This window comes from Melanerpes formicivorus, unplaced genomic scaffold (assembly GCF_026170545.1).
Source record: "Melanerpes formicivorus ecotype bairdi unplaced genomic scaffold, bMelFor1.0.p_v2 SCAF_2, whole genome shotgun sequence".
Lineage (NCBI taxonomy): Eukaryota > Metazoa > Chordata > Aves > Piciformes > Picidae > Melanerpes > Melanerpes formicivorus.
Genome location: NW_027142354.1, coordinates 26,825,950 through 26,845,235, shown reverse-complemented (window position 1 = coordinate 26,845,235; position 19,286 = coordinate 26,825,950). Strand labels below are relative to the sequence as shown.

At 44.6% G+C, this 19,286-nt stretch overlaps 1 protein-coding gene across 1 annotated transcript; it reads right to left on the bottom strand.

Annotated features, from left to right (window-relative positions):
* Nucleotides 1–373: 373 nt before the first annotated feature.
* CCSAP (centriole, cilia and spindle associated protein) lies at nt 374–15,060 on the bottom strand. The gene is made up of 3 exons (XM_068154163.1): nt 14,720–15,060; nt 5,959–6,242; nt 374–4,193 (listed from the first exon to the last, which is right to left on the bottom strand). Exons 1-3 carry the CDS (start codon nt 15,006–15,008, stop codon nt 4,020–4,022), a joined length of 747 nt encoding a protein of 248 aa, XP_068010264.1. The 5' UTR covers nt 15,009–15,060; the 3' UTR covers nt 374–4,019.
* Between the last annotated feature and the right edge of the window lie 4,226 nt (nt 15,061–19,286).

The following is a 19,286-nucleotide window of genomic DNA, read 5'->3' as shown; positions in this document are numbered from 1 at the left end:
TAGGTTGATCCATTCTTTGTATTCAGTCAGGTACCTTACAGCTCAAAATGCTGTAAGTTATTAAAAATATTAATGCTATTAACAAACCAATTACTCTGTACAACTAATTTGCATTATATTCTCTATGTATTTAACTCTTTTTCACTTATTAGTGGGACAAAAAGCCAGTCAGATTAGGAAAGGGTATTAATAATGTGGAAGAGTTAGAGGAAGAATACAGGAGATAAGCTCAACTCTTAGCTGGACTTACAACTAACCTAACCACCAATCCATTACAGAAGCTTGCCACTTTTCCTGTTGCTCTGTGGGACAAGCACAAGCCATAGCCTGTAATGGAAAGTCTGAACCACCACCCCCAAAAAACACAGTACAAGTACTCAAGGAATCTTGTGTCACTCCTTTTATTCACATATACAAGTTGACACTACACTATTAAATATAGACAATAGAGAAACATTAAAAACATACTGTTTAAAAACTTTTAAAAAAACACATATTGCTTCAAGCTTAGATGATATTTCCCTATTGATTTTTAAAGTGAATTCAGTGCTAACAATAGCTGAGGCAGCTTCCCATTCACTTGTACCCGATTTTAGAGGCTACAGTCAAGGTGTTGAGTCAGGCTCCATCTATGGCTTTGCTGCTGAGTGCAGGAAGCAAGTTGGAAAATCAACTAGAACATCTAGGTTACCACACAAGGCCCTCCCATTGCTAGCTTTTGGTCCCTATCACAGTAAAAGCCAGAGAGGCCTTTATAGTGCAGTGGCACTGAATTATTCAATTAAAAAAAAAAAAAAATGAGAACAAAACCACTTTGTTAAAAAGGTGAGTAAAATGTGCAATTTCTGTCTGGATAAAAAAATTCCTGTCTGTCCCTCAGGTTAAGTTTGGCTCTGAGCTTAGCTATCACCTTGACTGTCTCAGCTTCCAGTGAAAAATTCCAAGTTGCAAATATGCGACAGCAGTGACTGAACAGGCATGCTACTGTTTTACACAGACATTCTTACAGTTTTCATTGCAACATTCTACATTGTAAACACGAGTCCTTACAACACTATAGTTACAGTGCAGCATTACACTTTGTAAAAGGTCCTTTCATGTAGCTAAGTACTTTCAGGAAAAAAAATAATGCTTATTTTAATAAAGACCTTGGACAGATGACTATCTACTGTGTTCTTAAAAGTTTTACTTCTACAACAGGAATGAGAAGTGTTCATCACTGCTGAATTCAGGAGTTCATGCAAGACAGTTCAGAACATCCATAATGTGGGTGTAGAGTGACATTCACTAGGCTTTCTGATGCAAAACAGCTACCTCCTGTAAGACTATGGGGCAATAGTGCTGCTTTCTGAGTCAATTTGCTTTTCATTTGTTATCAAAACACTAAAATAGTTTTGCAGATTTCAAATACTTGGCATCTGCCAGGCTACATACACATATGAGTGACCAGAATTATACTAATTCACATAATTTAAGCAAGCCTACTAGCTTTTTTTAGTTAAATAATGCCCAAATGCAAGAAGGCTACCTGATCAGCAGAATAATCTACCCCACCTCAGGCCTTGTATTACTTAAGCCAAGATAGGTCCAACATAGCACCCAGAATTACTTTTAGGTAAAGACCATTTGAAAAAGCATGACAGTGACTCACATGACCTGATTAGTGTCACTACTGTATTCTAGCAAATTGTTTCGGTGGTGAACAGGTCTTGATTAGATCATTTCCATAGTACACAGCAGCTTTGATACTGTTGAAGATTCTCATCCTCCACAGAACACCTAAACAAGCCTGTTGGAGATGTTTTGTTACCCAGTATCCAAAGTACATTTAAGCCTCCTAAAGTTATCAGAAATACCAGCATCCAACTTACCCAAAAATGGGTACTTAAGGCTCCTCTCTCAGTGGCAAGAGAAGCTGTTTGAAAGCATGGCAAGGTGAGTCCTGCCCTGCACAATCATGGAAACTGTTTAATGTGACAAAATGCACTGAGGTCACAGTCCATCTGCTGTAGTTACATAAAAGCCTTCAAAGCCTGTGGGCAACAGGAACAGGCAGACTTTATTGAATAAGGCTGTTAAACTATTGAGTTAGTGCTTTGATACTGTTGTTCAAAGCTAGGGTGGATTTCCAAATTGAAACAGCATAAAAGGAAATTAAAGGAATCTCATATGTAGTAAAGGCATCCTCTGGAGCAGTCCACCTCAGCTTTGGGCACTGTTCTAAAGCTGTATTAAATTCTAGCCTTAAGAGTTAGCATACAGTAGTTTTGCTCTGTAAAAGACATCCTTAATTATACATTGTGTTCCCAGCTTTAAAACCTGTAAGTTCACTAGTAGGTAGCCTGAAGAGCTCCCTGTATTTTTATATCTTTATGCTTAAAAGATAGGTAAAAAAAGAACAGATTACAATTTCATGGATTCTGAGACATCTGTAAGATAAAAGCTCTGAGTAATGAAACCTCTACTGATGTGATGTAATTAACACTAGGAGGCAGCAGTGCTCAATCCCTTGGCATTATTACTGTCGTTCAGTAACACAATGGAACTTTTCATTAAGTATGTAATTTTGTGTTGCAGTAGTAATTCTAGAGTCCTGCTTACACACTGAGATTGTAGAATGAAGCTAAGACTAGTGCAGGTTTCTGCTGCAGAAGTGCAAGTGTGCTTCCTAGGAGAAGATGTCCAGTCTGTAAAGCAAGCTTCAAAACATTAAACTGAGATAACCAATATATGTAACTTTATACACAACACATCTGAACAAAACCTTGAAGCTCACAACTACAGCAATAATCTGCCTAAAGCTTAGTTATCAAACTGAAAACATCTACAGCAACTTGAGGGAAAAACACCCACTGAGGATCTCACAAACAATGACTGTCTTACTATGTAGAAGTAGGACCTACAAAATGAGTGTTCAAATTCCATTATATATTCTTGTTTATTAAGGGGTACACCTCACCTCCTTCCCCCTAGCACTCATCCCTCTGCAGTAAGGAGATCTGCACCAATTTTGAGAGGCAGAAGGCTACCCAGGACTTCATCTATAAGTTCTATCAACATGATCTTCAAGTTTAAAAATCTCTAACAGTGCACTTGCACAATGCCACCTAATGGAATGCATATTGGACTCCAACCCCCACTGAGCATAATAGATACTAAGTGTTAAAAATAGACTTCACTAGACAGGAGCCAGCCCTCTCCAATAAATGCATTTATGTGGTTAAGCGTATAGTGAATGTGATCACACGCTTAATACAATGGTATAACTTGATACTGGTAGAACACGCAAGTGCTTACTGAGCAGCAGCTACTGGATTATGATTGTCTGCATCAGTTATTTGGTACAACAGGCACAGCAATAACAAAACAATCCTGTAGCTGTTTCTTGCTCTGAAAATTGGTAGCTCGTTCTGACAACCTTGGAAACCAGTAAAAGTTAGCATCAACACAAGGCTTTTTCAAAGCTTGTACATACAGATAGTATTTGCCTGCCTAAAGCACCTACATGTATTGGTGCCATTTACCAGACCCACTGCTTTTCCTGCTGCCTGTCTAAATAGACTTATTTTGGTAGAAATATTAAATCAAATAGTACTATAAATGTAAAGGCACCTCCATCACACCTTTAAAAGTCTTTCCCCAACACTAACTCCCCATGACTTGGACTTCTAAAATAAGGGACAACAGATTATTTGGGACCAAGACCAAAAATGTGTTTTTGACTTCCAGTATGCCAGAGTTCCCCCACTCCCACCCCTAAAACAAGTCAACTAAAACATTACAAAAGTTCCCAAAAGGAGGATTGCTTAAAAGTTTGGGTAGCTGTATCTAAAAACCTCTTCAAATGTTATGGCTCCAACAATACACCCCACTGTGAGGTAGGTAGCCAAGATAAAAATACTGTAACAAATATTTTAATAGCTGGAAACTCCCTATAAAAACCTTGCATAAGTAGTTTGGTTCCTTGCACCAGTGTCCTGATATGCCTAACTTTTGACAATACCCAAAGGAATCCAAATTCACCGAGCTCTTGCTGAGTAGCATCTCATATACTCTGTCATCCAAGGGTTATCTGGTGGGGAGGGCTTTATTTGCCAAGCTTTCTCTGCTTCTGCTGATCGTACTCGCCTCTGAGAAAGCTTCCTTTTGTCCACTTGTCTCCTGTTCTTTGCTCGTAGAGCAGATTCGTGAATCTAAAAGACCAGAGTTAGTATTACAGAAGGAAAGCAGCCTAGGAATTCCCCCAGGAACACTGAGGATCAGTTTGTATTTGTCCCAGTCCCAATTTGTTTGTTGCAAGATCATATTTTCTTCTGCAACGTGCACCACTAACAGAAGCATAGAATTTTCTATAGCAATTCCCCGGATTCTATTCTGCATTACCTTTCCCACTTCACACTACTCAACAATTCCAAAAATCTTGCACATTTTTCAGTCTTAGGATTGATTCTTTAGAATGCTATTTCCATAATTTAAAACAAATATCCTTCAATATGTTCAAGCACCCCTTAAAAATCAGTAAAGCCAATCCCTAGAACCTCCTTACTAGACTGAAGAATTTAATGTTGACAAGCTGCAGACACCTGCATACATTAATAAGTTATCATATTTACACAAATATTTGCACAAAAGGTAATCTTCAGAGACAACTTCTGTTTGCTTGCTTCTCTCTCCAGATTTAAAACTCTGTCTCCTATCTGAATTAGGGAATAGTAACAGCTTTCAAACACTCAAGAAAGTGACCTAGCCAGGCAGTAAGTAGTCAGTTCCCACTTAGAAGCATCCTTATGGACAAAGCACTCCATAGTGGGAAGTGTTTCGGAACTGTTCTGCCCAGTCACTCTAATCTCAGGACCCAATTTTAGAGGATTTGTACCTGTTTCTAGCAAAAGAAATATTACAAGTCTTCAAAAGAATAAATATCTCTGCTCAAGTCAGGCATCAGCCTCCGTTAAGCTTCAACATAACTATTCCCACCACTGACCAAAGCTTATTGATCCAGTAACACTATCCTTTATCAGAAGGGCAGCTTCTTTCAAGAGCTGCAAAGCCTTCCTCATTTCCCTCAAAGGATTGAGCTGTCCAGGAAAGAAAAGACAATGCCTCAAACCCCTTCCAAAACAGCCCACTATAAAGTGAGCTCTACCTTAAACACCCTTACCCACCTTAATCCTCAGGTAACTTGGGTCATAGGTTCAGACTTTATATTAGTACTAAGAAGGAGAAGACACTGGCAGGGATATATTAATGATTGATTTACCAGCTAGGAGAGTTACAGACAAGAAATTGATCTGTTGTAGCACTCTGTTGTGCTTCTTGGTTAGTCAGGAAACAGTCCCCACTACAGCAGAATCCTGGTGCTCTCCATAACCCCATCAAATTTTTGTGCTATTTTGCCAGTATTTACATCAATCCTGCAATCCAGCTGCCATCTGATAGACCATTCTGCTGTAAGCAAAAGGTTCCCTGCTGGCAGTTCACTGGAACAGGCTGCTAGACAACCTTTCTAGCAGCAAGCATTCTCAGCAAGGCTCATATTCCCAGAACGTGACCCAACATAAGTCACTCGCAGCACAAGTGCTGCCCCAGTGTTTATATACCTGTCTGCTGTGGGATGCCTGGTGCTAACTGCCTGCTGCTTTTCTCTTGTTTTCATGAAGTTCAGAATGCAGAAATACATTTATAACAGCCAGTTTTGCTGGTAGTGCTGCAACAGCCAGAAACAAGATAGCCAAGCTTTAATTATAACTTGCAAGTATTAGTCAAACATTGGAAATTTCAAAACTGATTAACGGTTGAGAGCTATTTGATTTGGACATGTCATACTTCTCCAGGTTTATTGCTGGAATCTTCATGCACCCAAAGGCATCCCTGAGAAGTTTTACCTAGATATTAGGTATGTCTTCTCTAGGCACTATGAAGCCACTACCCTTTAACAAAACAGAAGCTTTCACTTACTTCGTTTGCTGAGGCAGAAGCACAGACATTGTGTGTTTTCTGGCTTCCGGTATTTGTCTGTCTTTCTCCCCACCCATACAGAGCAAATGGATGTTTGATCTCCTTTGGCGCATCTGTCTTTTGAGGACTCTTGGCTGATCTTCGATCATTACGACTGGACAAGGCACTTCGACTCGGACGTCGTCCTGTACGGCTAGTTTTGTCTGCTTCCTTTACAGAATTGTGTTCTACAGTTTTTTCTTGCTCTTCTCTCTGTTGCTTTTCTTGATCTTCTTTTTCTTTTTCTAAAGAAAATAAGATAGAAAGTTGTACTTTAAGCTTCCAATGACAACATATGTCTGATTTGCACAGCCGCTCTTAATACATCACTGAAGCTGTGCTGCTTAGAAATGGAAGAAATCATTACTTCCTTAGCAACAGCTGCACTTCATTCTTACACCATTCATACACCTCCTTTCTTTTTCAATAACTACAATATTTCCAAGCCCTCCCTCTATACCTCAGCTTTCACATACCCTAAACAAGCCTTTAACTAGTAAGACTACAGATACCAGATAGAAAACAGTATTTAAAATGCTGTCAGGAGCTGTGATCTTCTGTATTTGCTATTTCATCCTTCCATCATCCAGGCAGCAAACAGATGGACTGCTGAATGCCACATAGATCCTGTCAGCCAGTCAGAGAAGTCTGATAAAAAAACACATGCAATAATAAATCCCTCATATTGTAAGCTTCCACTGAAAGAAAAGTGATTAATTTTCAAGCTCCCTGACTGTACATACATCTTCATTATGGTTTTCTGTTTATGGAGCAGAGGGGAGTAGTAAGCAAAGACTTAGAAAGTGATAGACATCACCCTTGCTAGCTGTTCTGTCAAGCATGTTTTACATTTGAAGTACCACACTCCATGGGCAAGGCTCATTTCACCCACATGCTTTTTAAACCTTCCTTAAGAGTCCAGTATTTATTCTCTGAGCACTGGATAAGTGTAGTAGAGTTTGTGGAGGAGAATTTAAGGACTGTATCATTGTTAGTTTACAGACTGTAGATCAACATTGAAGGCTGAATCAGCATTATCTAAGACATTAAAAAATAAAACCACAGGGAAAACTGTCCTATAAGATCCAATCTTGCATTATAGAGGTATGCAGGAGCCAGTTTTCCTTTGTTGGTGCCTCACAGACTTAGACTTTAGGCAAGGAAAACGAGTATCTCAAAGCACTCCAATATCCAATACTTTGTAGAATGGCTTAGGTTGGAAGGGACCTTAGAGACCATCTACTCCAACCTCTCTGCCATGGGCAGGGACACCTCTCAACTAGACTTGGCTGATCAAGGTCTCATCCAACCTGGCCCTGAATCTAAGGGAAAGGCTGGTAAGAAAGTCATGCCTTACAATAAAGGTTTTAAGTAATTTTTAACAAGTCTGACTTATAACATCATTAAATACAATGAAGTAAATGCCCATGGATGAAAATTACTGACTGGAAAAGAATGGCAAATATTTTTTCCACCTTTGCAATCTATAAGATGTTGGCCTGGTGACAAGAATCCATCTAAAATATCTTTATCAATGAGCTGGATGAGGGGATGAAGAGCAACCTCAGTAGGTTTGCAGGCAACAGCAAGTTAGACAGGAGTATTCATCTGCTTAAGAATCAGAAGGCTCCACAGAGGGATCTGGGGTGGCTGGATCGGTGGACCAAGGGCAATTGCATGAGGTTCAACAAGGCCAAGTACTTGATCTCACACCTGTATCACAACAATCCCATGCAATGCTCCAGGATTAGGAGCTGTGGCTGGAAAGCTGCCTAGCAGAAAAGGAGCTGGGGTGTTGGTCAGTAGCCAGATAAGCAGCATGGCAACCAGCGTGGTCAGATGGCCAAGAAAGCCAACAGCATCCCAGCCTGCATAAGAAACAGTATGGGCAGCAGGACTAGCCTTGTACTTGCACTCTACTGTGTAAGGTTTTGAGCCTCTCACTACAAGAAGGACGTTGAGGTCCAGGAGCATATCCAGAGAAGGGCAGAGCTGGTGAAGGGTCTAAAGAACAAGTCTTACGAAGAAGAGTTGAAGGAACTGGGTTTGCTTAGCCTGAAGAAAAGGAGACTCAAGGCAGACCTTATTACTCTCTACAACTACCTGAAAAGAGATTGTAGCAAGGTGGCAGCCAGTCTGTTCTCCCAGCTAACCAGTGACAGGACAAGAGGAAATGTCCTCAAGTCATGCCAGGGAAGGTTTAGATTGGATATTGGGGAAAATTTCTGTGTTGAAAGGGGTTGCCAAACATTGGAACAGGCTGCCCAAGGAAGTGGCCGAGTCACCACCCCTGGAGGTATTTAAAAGACCTAAGCAGTATAATGTGGTGCTGAGGGACATAGTTTAGTAGTGGACTTGGCTGTGCTAGGTATATGGTTTGACTGGATCTTAAGGTTCTTTTGCAACCTAAACGAGTCTTTGAGTCTAAGCAAATACACTGTTTGCAGTGCATTGGTGAAAAATTATTTAGTTGAAAACACAAATACACAGAACCCTGTTTTATTTTGCTGTCCTGCAAATCTTTAGTATTAGTGTGGACAAGCTGGAGGAGTGGGTTAGACATTGAACATGATGCCTAAGCACTGTGGGCACAGGCAGACATGATGATCTGAAGTCTGCAACATAGGTCAACCACAACTTCTGTATAAACAGCAACTAAAGCCTTTTATTAGCCTAACAGCACAGCAGCCCACTAGTGATTCCCTTCAAGTCCACCTTTGTGCATTGGCTACTGCCTTCTGATAGACAGTGATATATTCAAACTCTGCTGACAAACATGCTGAACTTGCAAGTTTCCTGCCCTACCATCTATTTCTGGTTGTGATAAGCACCAACTACAAGCTGCCTCTGTTCCAAGTCTCAGCTTTCAGCCATCACCACCATACAATGGTACATACAGAGGGAATTTCTCTGCTAGTGCAGGATTTCATCTAGTTTAAGGCTTGCTTGCATATTGAGAGGCTGACCACAAACGAAGAAATTTCACCTAAGTGTCTTCACTAAAAACAGAAGGGCTTGCCAGCCTTGTGACAACAGCAGTCATTCTTGTTAACTGCAATGACTCAGCTAGTTGAGCAAGTACATGCTACTTCTAAAACTGCTTTAATTTGATTTCTGAATCCATGTAGCTCAAATGAAATGGAAGTTACCTGCCTGGCACACTGGTTGAGCATCCAGTTAAGCACCCATTTACTCTTGCACTCACTTGGTACTTTTAGGGTAAAGACAAAGATTTGTCACATAAGGCAACCCTCATGCTCTCTTGCTAGCTTAGTCTTGCCAACATATTTTCTACTTGCTGCCAACTAGCACAGAGGCACTGGTGCTGGGCCCTGTTCAGGCCAGCCTATACACACAGGCCTGACAAGCTATGCAGATGTGGCATTCAGCTACAGATGATACTGCAGTACAGCTGAGTATTTGGTCAAGAATAACCAGTAATAATGAATATTCAGAGCTGTATTTGTTAAGAATTCTGCTGAATCTTCCCATAAAACCGCCAAGAGCAGCAGTCAAGGCCAAAGGAGCAACAAAAAAGACCAATTGAATTGCACACACCTAAATATATATGGCTAAGTGCACAGAGTTTCAGTCATCACAGCCAAGGCTGAATAAAAAGAAGGCAAGAGTGACCTCGATGCCATAGAATACTTGCTTTGCACAATGTCCTGGGCTCTGGGACACCCTGACAAGGCACCTTGTCCATCAGAGATACAACAGGCAGCACAGAGCTATCCCCTTGCAAAATACTATCCACATATCTTTCTACACAGCCCACTCCTAAGAAAGGACTGGCTTATCCCTTTCCGTGTAAGGAAGACCATTATCAGAAGATCAACTGTCTGGAGAAAATAAAACACTGATGAGCAACATATTGCTGTCAACTCTGAAACAGGAGAGGAGTGCTTTTATTCTGGGAAGCTGTTCCATTCCCCCATTCAAGAGAAAATGGCATCATTCTTCTCTACAAAGGAGAATGGAGCAACAGAGTTCATGAGTAGCAGAGGTAGCATTTAGAGGATTAAAAATACAGGAAAATAGAGACTCTGCAGTTTCATGGATACTCTAGCTTTAAGATACTACTTCAATGCAACAGCAATGCCTGAGGATGCTGCTCAATAGGATGTAGCTCCAGCTGGTGCAGAAATGATTGAGCCAGCTTGTCCCAAAATAGCAATAAAAGCATATGGGTAAATGGCACACAGAGTCCTGTGCACAGTCTTGCAGTAAATGTTGCATGCCAGAGCACACTATAGCACCTTATGAGCACCAGCTGCAGCTATTTCAATAGATTCACTCCTGTGGTGCATAACAGATCATAAAGATACCTGTGTTGTGCCTTCACCAATTAACAGTTAAAGCCTTTTACTTAAAACTATAGTTTATATCCAAGATACTTTGTTACACACATTCTCCTCCCCCCCCCCCCCCCCCCCCCCCCTTTTTTTTTTCCCCCTCCAGGAATGCTGAAAAGCAGCAGTTAATAGCAGGGAAGGATTCAGACCCAGCTGCTAAGGGAGCCCAACCACCAGCAACACCTACTCATGCAGTGTGCCAGTTCCAGCAGACGCAGGAAACTGAATTGATGGGCTGCCGCATGATAGGGATTAGACGGGCGAGGGGAAAAGCTAGGAACATGGAAAACTGCATCATAGATGCTAAAGAGAGTGAACTGGACAGGAGGGGATTAAGTGCTTAGCAGACAGAACAAGGCTGCTAGGTCCATCCAATATGGCTGCTGAAAGCTCCATCCCAGAAGTCACTTAACTTTGCTGCATTTTCCATCTTGCAAAAGAGCTTCTCTCCCAAGCAGGAAAAGCTTTTCTTCTCACAGAACTGCATGCTCTATGAGGCTCTGCTGACTTACTAGAGGTATCAGCAACCTGACTAGAATCACGGGTCCTAGGGATCAACAATATTATCACCCTATAGACTACAGATGAGTAAAAAGTAGTTAGTACAGCTGAAACAGATTGCAACATCAGTGCTTCAAGACAGATCTTGTGTGAAGTTGCATCGGAGCTACCAACAACACAGCAGCTCAGAATTAGATTCACAATCTGTAGCAAAGTTCAGAAAGCAGTGACTACCTTGGCTTGATAACAAAGCTTGTTTCCAACCAAAAAAAACCCTAACAAACAAACCTGGAGCAACTTTAAATCACAATACTACCTCAAACTCCCCAACAGACTGCCACCACCACAAGCCACTCCTTCCCAAGTTCTTGGGCCAGAAAATACACCTGCAACACCATGGCAGACAGGATCATGGAACAAGTTTGAAATTGGATCTTCTGCTGAATTGCACTAATTCATATCAGTCATTTTCCAACTACTGTGTGGCAACTGCTGTGACACTAGCTTGTCACTGCTGTCATTTAAGACCTCTGCACAAAAATGCTGCAGGCAAAATGGCAATAAGGACTGATATAAGCCTTCATCCTGCACACACATGCAGCAGTATCATTTCACAAGCAACAGGTCTGACAGCAATGCCGCTGCCAAGTACTCCTGCCAAGAGTTCACTAACCAGCCCACTGGGTTCTGTTGACAGTCTTGAGGATGTGTCAGCTAGACCAGTTGAATTAGGTCAAGATTTTGCTGGATTATGTTTAAAGCATACTTATGCCTGGGCACGCTGTACAGAACAGTTTTACAAACAGTTGTTAGAAGTGAAGTGCTAGACAGAACTGACCTAAAGATGCCATCAAGTGTGCCTTAATACCATGCTGTTCTAGCTCTGGTGTGAGAAACAGAAGGCAGGACAAATGTGATCTGTCACTGTCTCAGGTGTTCACATTGGTAGTACTCTACACCACCACCACTAAACCTTAAAGTAAAGCTTTATACATAAGCTTTCAATAGGCATACCAAAAGCATTTACACACTGCTTTACAGTCACACACGGGCTCACCTTAAAGAGAAGAAACAACTGTGGCCACACACACACCATTACAAATTGGCTTTACCTCAGATACTAAGCAACATTCTTGGCCACAAGTACATTCAATACCACTTAGCCAGAATTCAGGTTCCCCACAGAACAGTAGCCAGGTAACAGCCAGAATCCTGCAGCATGTGGGTGGATGTCAGATTCAGAAGACAAAAGATGTCATCAACATGAGCACACTTAGCTACCCCCACAGCACTTCAGTGTAATTAAGTTCTTCCAGAAAAAGCAGTTGAATAAGGGAAGATTCATGGGGTAGTAGTTTCTATGTTATCTCCTCTACATGTTTTAATTAGCCAGCCACTAAGCAAAAGAAAAATACATCCTTATAATTGTCCAATACTGAATGAGTCACTTAATATATTGGTGTGTACACTAATGTATAAAAACTTCCACTCAGTCCAGACTTGTTTTCAGTCCTTTTGACAGGGACTTGCAAAGCTCTTAAACACCACCAGAACCGAGAAGAGCGTTCAACCCAAGACACTTGTCAAAGAAACACATGCTAGGTGCAGATTTTTTTCTCCCATTATAAGTATAAAATAGCATGGATCTAATAGAGCATTAAGTATGCCTTTATAGCACTTACAGCAAAGTTGCATCAGCTGAAGAGAATTTCCCCAAAACCCATGAACTGTCAGGCTACAGTTGCACCACACTCCCTTTGCCACTGGGATAAAGTAAGCCAGGACACAACTATGCATGCACTGGATAGTTACACCATCGCTGACCACAGAAAATGCCAGCATGAGCAGCACATCCACAGCTATCAAGCTTTTATCCACTGCCAAAACTGACCCAGCCAGAATCAGGGTACCAAGTGACTCCAACCACATCGCCTCCCCCCAGGAGTCAGGGAGATCAGAACAAGGACTGAGCAAAGTGCCCTGGCCAGCAGCCTCTAGCCTTGCAATTGCCAGTCTTACTTAGATTGTAGCAGGCTACCTCCTCTACTCTACTGGCTCCATGAGCAGACAAATGAAATTTTGGTCCCTACACAGCTCCAAGACTGGCACACGTTCAAACTGCATCAGAAAGGGTGGAATTGTTAAGTTCTGATTGCAGCTTCAACAGCTTCCACCCTCCTCTCACTGGAAGCCGAGATTTTTAGAATGCCCATCAGGACACACCACCTTCTCCCATGCAACCATTCCCTGTTCTTTTGCAATTCTGTAGCGCTTCTTACTGGGATGCTACATACTTCTTCCACATATATTCCCCAATCTAACTTCCTCAAGATCTGCTTGAGGAAAACAAGATTAGATCCACTTTGTTACACACTGATTAACTAGGGAGCTTCCATCACTGCATAGCTTTGGGGAGGTGGAGTGTGCTACCCTGGCAGCTATGTGTGCCACCAAAGGGGGGCTGGGTACCACAGGAACTGCCCCAAGAACTACAGCTCACTGCAAAACCTCACATCACTAGCACACTTGGAAACACCAGGCCTCTTGAATGGATGATAGCATAGCTAACCAAAGCTTTTGTACAACACGGTATTCTTAAGGACAACTAATGCAGTTTAGACTCAAATACCAGAATACAGATAATACTGGTAAAATGAGGCCCCAAAAGACCTTGAAACAGATTAAATAGCCTGTCTAATCTAAACAAGCACATCTAACCCCAGAGAGAAAACATAAAAACCAAACACAAAACCCCAAAAAGAAAGAAATCAACCCAGCACAAGGCTTAGCTGAACAATTCTCAAGGATTTTCCCTGCTACAATACAACAGGTAAACGGCCAGTCCAAAATACATTGTAAGCCACCAATCAATGGCCACCAGAGGAAGTTCCTGCATTACAGAAGAGAGATAATAACCTATGGGATTTAAAAAAAAAAAAAAAGCCAACTTGAGAAGCTTGACAGCATTATTCCTTGTTTACCCACTCCACAGAGTTAACTTCTGAGCCTTCAAAAGGCAAGATGTGCTCGAAGAGAACAAACTATCAGATCTTCACCTGCCTAGGCCTACAGCTGTCTGCACTCTGCTGCAAAGCCAAGACCAAACCTCAGGCAGCACCACAAGCAAGGCATTCAGCTGAGAGAGATTACGTATGCACTGGCACACAGTTCAACTTGCCACCATTTTTTTTTGCCAGAGAACCAGCTTATATAATGGCAGAGATGCTCTGCTCCCATGGCAACAGTTTACATAAGTGGCTCTGACTCAGGCTGAGAGTTACCAACACTCGGCTCTTTAAAGAGCCGCCTCCAATGCCGCAGCTGCGGCTTCTCTGCGGGCCCAGCAAAGATCCGAAGATCAGCACGTTCTTGCCTTCAGTCGGGAAGAGCGGGCACTTCGGGAAGTCACCGGGGCCCAGATGAAGAGGTTTCACCTCCGAGCCCTCGATAGTCTGGCTTTCCTACGAGCCCTATTTGGAGGGCACCGAGGGGGAAGCCTCGCACTCCTCCCCGTCACACGAGGCGTGATGCTTGCTTCCCTCAACACGGGCCCACAAGCTGTATCTTCCTACCTCGAGTACCGCCCGGGCTGGGCCCCTGTGGACACCCTTGCCGCAGCAGTGGGCAAGACAAGCCAGGCGGCGTCCAGCTGCCCCCGTATGGTCACCCTACGGCACTCGGGCGCCGCCGCGGACCCGGCACCTCACGCCGCAGCAGGGCCGCTCGGATGGAGCCATCTTAGACGTCTCCTGCAGCCTGCCCACTCAAAGGCGAGCGGCCCCGCAGGAGGAGCCGGGACTCGAACCGCAGCCCACAGCTCCGAGCTCACCGGTGACACCCCCACACGCACTGCCCACACTACCTACCAGGACTCGCCCGTCCCGCCTCGTTTGGCGCTGTCGCTTCCTCTTCCTGCGCGGCTGCGGGGCTACCGGCGACCGGTGGAGAGGGGGACCCGGCGGTGCTGCTGCCACCGCCGCTACCGCTGTCCTGCTCCCAGCCGTCCCACAGCCAGGGCCGGTGCGCCTGCTCCAGGAGGCGGCGGCTGAGGCGATAGCGCAGCAGCTCTAGGTAGCAGGCGCTGCACGATTCCCATTTGGGCTCCTTGAACCGCTTCATGTACTCCGTCTTCACGCGCCGCGCTGGCACCACCATGGCGGGGCAGGCAGCCGCGAGCCGTCGCCTGGAGCCGCGGGCGGCCGAGCCCGCCCCCTCCCGCTGCAACGTTTAAATCCAAACAGCTGCGCCCGGCCCCGCCCCGCCCGGCCCGCGCCAATGGCGGCGCGGCGCCACCACCGCCCCCTGCCCGCCCGTCACCATCTTGCTGGCGTCACGGCGCGCGGGGGCTTGTCATGCTGGGGCATGAGGGTTGGGGTGCGCGGGCAGAGGGATCTAGGTTCCCCCCGCGACTCAGAGGGTCTGAGACAGGCTCATAGAGTCACTGAATAGTTTGGGTCGGAAGAGATTTCTAAAGATCATATGGTCCAAACCCCCTGCAGTGTGCAGGGACATCTTCAACTAGATCAGATTGCTCAAAAACATATCCAATCTGACTTTGAGTGTTACCAGGGATGAAGGGATCTACCACCTCTCTCGAGTTCCTTATATCGAGTCTAAATCTACCCTCTTTTACTTCAAAACTCTTATCCCTTATTGCAACAGGCCCTGCTAAGAAAACTCTCCCCTTTTCCCCGTAGGCCCCCTTCAGGTACTGGAAGGTTTTTGTAACATCGCCCTGGAGACTTTTCCAGGCTGAACGCCACCACCTCTCAAGCCTTTCGTCATAAGAGAGGTGTTCCAGCTCTCTGATCATGGCTCTCCTCTGGACCTTATCAAGCACGTCTACGTCTTTCTTGTGCTAAGGGTTCCAGAGCTCCATACAGTACTCCGGGTGGGAGTCTCAATAAAGTGAAAGATAATTAAGTGGAGTAAAATAAACCAAAGCACTGCAGCACCAGCAAAAAGCTCCCTCCTATCCTTTTGGAGCAGGAGCTAGTGCTAGGCACAGGGCTCACCCAGAGCAGAGTTCTGGTAGCTACCTCACCACCCAAGGTTCCATGTCCCTCTTTCACCAGAGCCAGCCCCTTCCCATCCCTAACTCGCCCCTCTCCCCCTGCAAAGGAGAGCCATGTCTGGGCAACAGCAGGATTGAGAGCACCTGTTAAAACAAGCACCCTCCCGCAGCCATCTGCTTCAGCAGCCCCAGACTCACTGTAGGGGTAGTGGAACCCGGGTACTTCCCCGAACTCACTGAGGAGGGAAATTGTCCCAGTTTCCTGCTGAAGAGGCAGTGTGGCACAGCTCAGCCCTGGCTAGGTGACATTTAAACCACTGAGTCTGTGCAGTATATCAGAATTGATGCATCTGCATCAAGAATTCCTTTTTTGTTCAACACCACACAGGGGTCATAGCTGATTTAAGCTCCGTTGTTGCAAGACAATGAAGATGGGTAGCAGCAGGAGCCCTTCAGAGGAGAGGCAAGGTTCTGCAGCAAAGGGACCTCTCTCCATTTTGTGCTAATCTGCTTTAAAAATCCATCTCCAGCAAACACTGGAATAGGATTCGCTTAATCTAGCCTTGTGTTAGGCAGCCGCGGTCGCTAGGGAAATGGGCTGCTTCGGCAGTAAATACATAACGCAGGGCAGCCTCTGCAGCCAGCCTTTGCCCTCCTCTCATGCACCCATGCTGAGACATAGCCATGCTGGAGTGGCCCTGCATCAATTCTTCACTAAACGGCTGCACCCCACAGCCCTTGAGTGATTTCTGGATATTTCTTTTTCTCTCACACTCCATGTTTAAGGCATTGCATTGCACCCAAATCCTGCCCCTGTGGGAGATGACTGTCCTGGGGAGGGGGGGTTGCTGCAGTGCCATCGCCACCACAATGCAGACGTGCAGACACTTCACAACACCCGTCTGAGAGCAGACAGCATGATCTCCCTTGTTCAGCTCCAGCCCTCTGGCTGACAAGTTGCAAGCACCACATTTTAGGTAACTGCAAACCTGCCTTCCCTCCACCGCAGGCAGCAGGTCTCTCGACACAGTTACTCTCCAAGCCACCGCTCCAACACACGGGGGCACTGACGGATTTTCAGAAACAGTTCGAGGAAACTGCCTTTTTTTTTTTCTCAATAAGGAAGCAAACAGTATTTGTTGCCTTGCCTCGCCTTGTGCCTCCCCTAACTGGGACAGATGAAAAAATGCAAGCCGACATGATACACAGGATGGAAAACACTGACTGCTCAGCGTAAGAAAACACTGGTGGCTTTAACGTGAGGGGATGGTGGTTATATGCAGCACCTCTGCCTGTGCAGCAGATCGATTCAGCTAATGTAACCAAACAGACTTTGTTTAATCAATGCTCAGACCAAGCAAAATACAGCTCTCAGTTTTTCACATGGACCAGTTGAGGTTTTGCAACACTGTGGTGCCTTGTGAGAGGGGCATAATGTTGCCTGAACTTTGCAGGAATGCTGGGATATTCCCCTCTAGCCCTCATAGCCCTTGCAGTTAGGGCATCAGCCTCTTGACAGCAAGATATTGAGGAGATCCAGGGACCCGCTCTGCAGCTCAGGAAAATGCAGTCAGGAGAGGCCAATTGCACTGCTGTCCAGGACCCAGTGCTGCATGGAGGCAGACTGTATGTACAACTGCTTTCATAAACCTATTAAGCTCCACTTTGAGCTTCTCCAGCTCCCTTTGGCACTGCTGGCTGCTCTCAAGGGTAGGCAGCAATGGAGCTACAAGGGAGCAGAAAATGGGCAGTGGAGCTACCAGGCAGATGGGCACAAAAATAGCATCCCTGACATACTTAACCATCACACAACAGCTTAAAAAAACAGTGAGGAGCTCCTTCTGAGTGTGCCTTCTTGCAATACTGTACTGATAATGGTGCCCTGTCACATGCATTGCTGGAAGAAAACTAGGCAGATGCAACAGTTTTCCCCCTCTCAGTGCTGTCCTGGTGATTACCTTAGGAGTTATACCCACTGAAGGCTCTGGTGGCAGCTGGGTTGTCCCCACTGCCTTCTCCTGTTGCCCTTAGTGGTGCCTCTCAGGTTTCACTGCCCTCAGCACCACCTGCTTTAACGGAAGGCAATTCCTGGAAAATAACAGGGGACAATTGGTATAAAAACACCTGTAATCGAAGATGGCACTAGAGAAGGCTGCTGTAGCAGCCCTGGCTAGAAAGGACAGCAGATTACTCCCCAGTTAATGGGGACTTTCTTACTCTGATACTCTGCTCAGTCATTGCAAACAGATGACATCAGAGGATTTTATACAAATGGGCAAGGTTTAGGATTTGCAGCATTTACTTTCCATCTAGAAAATGTCATTTTGAGCCAACCTGCACAGTTTTCACTTCATAGTTGTGGTTATGAAAAGGCTGCTGTTGTTCTGAGGTATCATTTTACAGCAGCAATTGTTTATGGCTTTTCCTCTCCAAAGAATTTTGTCCCCTATTTAGGAAGTGGCACAGTTCAACTCCAGCCAGCAGCTAAGCTCCAAGCTTCTGCTCCTTCAGTCTTCCCCACTGCCAGTGGGAAGGGTAGGAGAATCAGAAAACAACATAAAACTCCTGAGTTGAGGTAAGAACAATTTAATAACTGTTCTAAATGAAAATATAAGAATAACAACAATAATAAAATACAATAATCATTGTAATAAAAGCAAATATAGATAAATAAAACCCAAGCAAAGACAAGCAATGCACAGCACAATTGCTCACCACCTGCTGACCGATGCCCAAGCAGCAATCCAGCCCTCCCAGCCGCCTCACCTCAGTTATACACTAGCCATGATGTTCTGTGGTATGGAATATCCCTTTGACTACTTCAGGTCAGCTGTCATGGCTGTGCTCCCTCCCAGCTTCTTGTTCACCTGCTTGCTGCCAGCACAGGGGAAACTGAAACAACTTAGGATAAGTGCTACTTAGCAACAACTAAAATATCAGTATGTTATCAACATTACTCTTCATACCACCCTGCAAGATGTCAGCACTTTGTGAATAACATAGTATTGTTGATAGCTGCCTCCACCCATCCTCTCCATTGCACCATACTGGTTTTAGAGTTTTTATCCCTTTGCTTGCTAACATGAGCCCCCAGCTGCCTATGTGCTATGAGCTAAGCTGCACTTCTACCTTCTCACTCCAGTTTCTCCCTCTGGCCTGATGGTCTGCATACACGTCCCACAGTGCTGGGTGGACTGGCAGCATCTAGGCTTGGAGAATATCTGGGGACCATTTGTGTGAAAAGACCTGCAACAGAAGCACACAGAGACACTCAGCATGTTGATGTTGAAAACTGTACATTTCTGAAGGCTCATGGAGCAGCAGTGGTGGCTGTTGGGGACATTCCCTGTGGCCTGCCATGGACATTCTTCAGGCTCACAGTGCAGGAACTGACAAGCAACAAGGCCTAATGTCTCTCC